This window comes from Limulus polyphemus, unplaced genomic scaffold, assembly GCF_000517525.1.
Source record: "Limulus polyphemus unplaced genomic scaffold, Limulus_polyphemus-2.1.2 Scaffold5239, whole genome shotgun sequence".
NCBI classification, from domain to species: domain Eukaryota; kingdom Metazoa; phylum Arthropoda; class Merostomata; order Xiphosura; family Limulidae; genus Limulus; species Limulus polyphemus.
The window spans coordinates 26,681-30,831 of NW_013670849.1; the positions used below are offsets into that span (position 1 = coordinate 26,681).

Consider the following 4,151-nt stretch of genomic DNA (forward strand, 5'->3'; position numbering starts at 1 on the left):
CTTGTGATTGCCACATGACTTAAACAGTCTACTTCCTTTCATAGGAAGTGGCATTTACTTGGCTTCATCTTTAAGTTTGCCTTACATCTAATAAACACATGATTTAATCTCTCTAAGTGTTCTTCAAAACTCACAGTGAAAACCATAGCATTGTCTAAGTAAGAAAAACACTCTGAATCTTGTAAGCCTGATGATAATACATCCATCAACCTTTCAAAGGTGGAAGAAGCATTATATTACCCAAATAGCATTCTATTAAATTGGTATTTTCCTGTTGGTAATATATATATATAGTTTTAGCTTTATCCTTTTCTTCTGTCTCTAGTTGCCATAATCTGCCTTGCAAGTCCACAGATGAAAAATACTTACATTGACCTATTCTGTTTAGCATTTCCTGTATATTAGGTAATGGGTAAATATCTTTAAGGGAAATTCCATTAATCTTCTTGAAATCAACACAGAACCTTAAACTACCATTCTGTTTTTGGAACTAGTACAACTGGTGATGCATAAAGACTACAGCTATCTTCTATCAGAATGTCAGGCTGAAGCTGCCAGCAGTCTTTCCTGGTTTCCTGTCTTACCAGATCATAAGTATTTCATCAGATTCCCCATTCCCAGGAGTTATATAAGGTTGCCTCTCTCCTTTTCCTTGTTCTTTTGCTCTTTCTCACCATCCACTCTCTTGCAGGGCTGTCCATTGCTGTTTGCAGAAATGACTTATGTGCCTTCTCATGGCCCTGGTTCTGTGGTAACTTGCCTTTCTCTCGTGGACTGTGTTTACCAAGAATCTTTGGTTCGTGGAGGTGCTTTCTAATGATCTATTCCATTGGTTTTGTGCTCCCCTCTCCTTTCTCCTTGTCCAGTTCTTAACCTTTCTCTGATCCTGTGCGTCTTCAGTGTCTCAAGATGGCTGTATCCTCTCTGCTGGCTATAAAAACTGTAGATAAGATTTTTATTCCCATCTTCTTGTCATCCCCATGAATAACAGGGATTTATGCCCTGTCATTATTTCATCATCCTTGAGCTTCTCCCTTCTCGGCATTTCTCGGTTCAAGATAAATGATTTTCTCAGTATGAGATGAGTGTTCTCTCTTGTGTTGTGGATGACCAAAGTCAGTGTTTCCAATGCATTTCCTCACATCCAGATTTGTTTGTTGTCCCATTATTTTCCATGGTTTGTTCACAACAAACAGCTTTTTCAATTTCTGGCCCTTCCCTTTAAGTTAACCATGGCCCCCTTACATTTTCAGTCAGTTTGTGTGAGCATTTGCTAGCCAGATGCAGTATTTGTGTCTTCACTTCCATTATTTTATAGACAGTTGGCTCTTACTGGCTTCATTTCAAAGAACTTCTACTGACAACTTATATTTTCATTCAGAAGATGTCTTCTCTGGGTTGGTTTGTCAATTGTGCCAAGGCCATCTTGACCCTCACTCAGTATCTGAGTATCTGGTCCACCTGATTGTGCAACAAAAACTCAGCCATCATCTTTGCATCTTGACATCGTGAAGATTCTGGTTTCCAAAGCCTTTTGATCTCATACTCAGCTTGAATGAGAGGTTCTTTTGCTTTTAGGGATTCTGGTTTTCTTTTAGTCCTTTATACTTCTCATACACACCCACTGGCATCCACTTCAGTATACACTGTGTGATGAATGGAATATGTCCCAGGATTCCTTGTCAGCTCCTGTCATTCTCATTCCACCTCTCCATCCCTCTGCATTGTGGTGGCTGAATTGCTCTAAAACAGTTCTGTGTATTCTCCTCATTCCGACCTACAGCTATAGACATATTCTTCTTTCTGGATTAGAGGCAGATCTGGACACTGCCATCTCATGGGTTTGGTTTCCAGAGGAGCAGTCCATTCATATCAATATCTTGGAAATGTTGGCTGCTTATTGGGCTTGTCGATGGCTTCATTCACAGTTCATGATTCATCTGGTGATAACCAATTTGGACAATCTCATGGTTGTATCTCACATCACATCACTCATTCTCAGGACCTATGCTTTCTCACTTTCACTTTAGAATTTTGCTTTTGAACCCACAACCATCTTATCTCATTTTGGATAGAATCCTTTCGAATGAGTGGTTTCTTTTGTGCTTTTCTCATCAGTCATCTTCCTTGTCCAGTCCTTCTTTAAGACTGTAACCTCTGCCTTGTTCTTCAGGCTTTCACTAGTTTCCCATTTAAACTTTTTATCTTCTGTTCCTTGTATCATCTGCCCCTGAAAATGTATTTTTTCTTTTGCTTGCTTGTGAAAAGCATTTGGAACCTTATTCATTGGATACCTCCTGCACTCATTATTACATGGATCAATCAATTTTATTTCTGGATTCATCCTTTCTCTCAAAAACTTGTGCTGTCCAGGAGGGTTATTGGATGTTTTCTCCCATCACTTTCTCTTCCATTTTGTCTTTATACAATCTTTCCAACCCCAGTTATCTTTTTTATCCAGTTTAGGCTGTTCATTATTAACTTGCTCAAACTGCCCTCTTCTGTGGAAGCCACCATTACCTGTTTTTGTGATGGGATACCTGTGAATTGTCACATTTGCTTTCACCAGTTTAGTGAATGAATTTATCTGGTTGGTGTATTTTTCTTTGGATGAGGATGACCATACTCTCTATTGTATCACCTTGCTTCTTACCAATGTTGTTCCTTGGATGAGATCCTGTTGGTTGAAATGTGGACAAGACCAAACATGTTTGTATCACATGGTAGTTTCTTGTGTTTCTAGCTCTTGCTTCTTCTGGTTGCCATTCTCCAGTCTACAGAGGAGGAGATACAGAAAGTGTTAGACCCATATACACTTGCTTCATGCCTGCTGTTGAGATGGGGTTTACTTCAAAACTGTTTTGGCAGTATATATGTTTCCTTTCCAGGTTATATTTCACATGAACAACAAAACATCAGCAACAGATGTGTGCCTGCCCTCACGCATGGCAAGTGCCTGCTGTCCTTAGTAGTAGAAACCTATTGTACAGTTTATCTGTGTGTGCCTTATACAGATGTGTGTTTCCTTGTTTATCAAAGCACATTTCTGACATTCTCCCCCATGCATATTTCCTCCCATCTGCTATTTTTCTAGTGGAGTAAAAGAGAACTCTTGTTTCCCCAGTCCCAAGCTGCTGAGGAGATTGGTATGGAGACAGTGTAATCCCCCTTGTATGAGACTGACTGGACACACCCCTCAAGGAAAATAGGGATGGGGTGTTACTTGGAAGTGTAGTAAAGGTCACTCCATTACATTATAAACCAAGCCATTCTCAGTGGCTAGTCCAGCCAGATGAGTCTTGGGATTGCCTCAAAACAAAGGTTTGGAATCCTACTCCCTGCACCTGACTGTGGTGAGTATCTTATGTAAGTATTTCTCCAATATGGAATGGCCTGACTTCTAACCCTAGCCACACTTCATATTCCTATTCAGCTTACCAGCTGGGCAATCTTACTTTCCATCTACATTAGTGACAATTTAGCACCATGCAAAAGATTCTTGTGACACTTTCTTTTGCTCTACCCCTTCTCCTCCTGACAATAAATACCACAATAACTTTGGATGAAGATTATTCTCTAGTTGAAATGGATGTGATCCTCCACCAAATGCAGCCCCACTAGGCTACCCTTTACCTGATTGGCTTTCATTTCCTTTCCTGATGTTTTCAGAAAGGAGCTTATCTTTGTAATTTCTTCCTCTGCAGTGTCCTCTATATCATCTTCAGTATGAGATTATAGCTCTTTGTGGAGCAGAGTGGTGAGTAGCGTTTCTGAAGTTAACAGATATCTATCTGAAATGTATTTTAAGATAAGGAAAATGTTAATTTTTGAAAGGTTTTCTTGAGTATGATTGAGGAAATATCATTATTGAATGCTGACTAAAATCAATAGAAATGTGTATGTCTTTGTAATTCTTATGGATGGATGGATGCCCTATAAGGAATGTAAGTGTTGTTGTAAATGATATACAACCTAAATTAACCATATCTGGAGCCAGCCTTAAGGCAAAGCCATATACAACCTAAATTAACCGTATCTGGAGCCAGCCTTAAGGCAAAGCCATATACAACCTAAATTAACCATATCTGGAGCCAGCCTTAAGGCAAAGCCATATACAACCTAAATTAACCATATCTGGAGCCAGCCTTAAG

The 4,151-nt window shown here is 39.5% G+C and overlaps 1 protein-coding gene across 1 annotated transcript in view; it reads left to right on the forward strand.

Annotated features, from left to right (window-relative positions):
• Positions 1 to 3,920: 3,920 nt before the first annotated feature.
• LOC106472312 (protein YIPF1-like) overlaps positions 3,921 to 4,151 on the forward strand; it is a 37,897-nt gene continuing 37,666 nt past the window's right edge. Inside the window, exon 1 of the mRNA XM_022400921.1 lies at positions 3,921 to 3,944. Within this exon, the coding sequence (XP_022256629.1) occupies positions 3,921 to 3,944 (24 nt within the window). The remainder of the gene's footprint in view (positions 3,945 to 4,151) is intronic.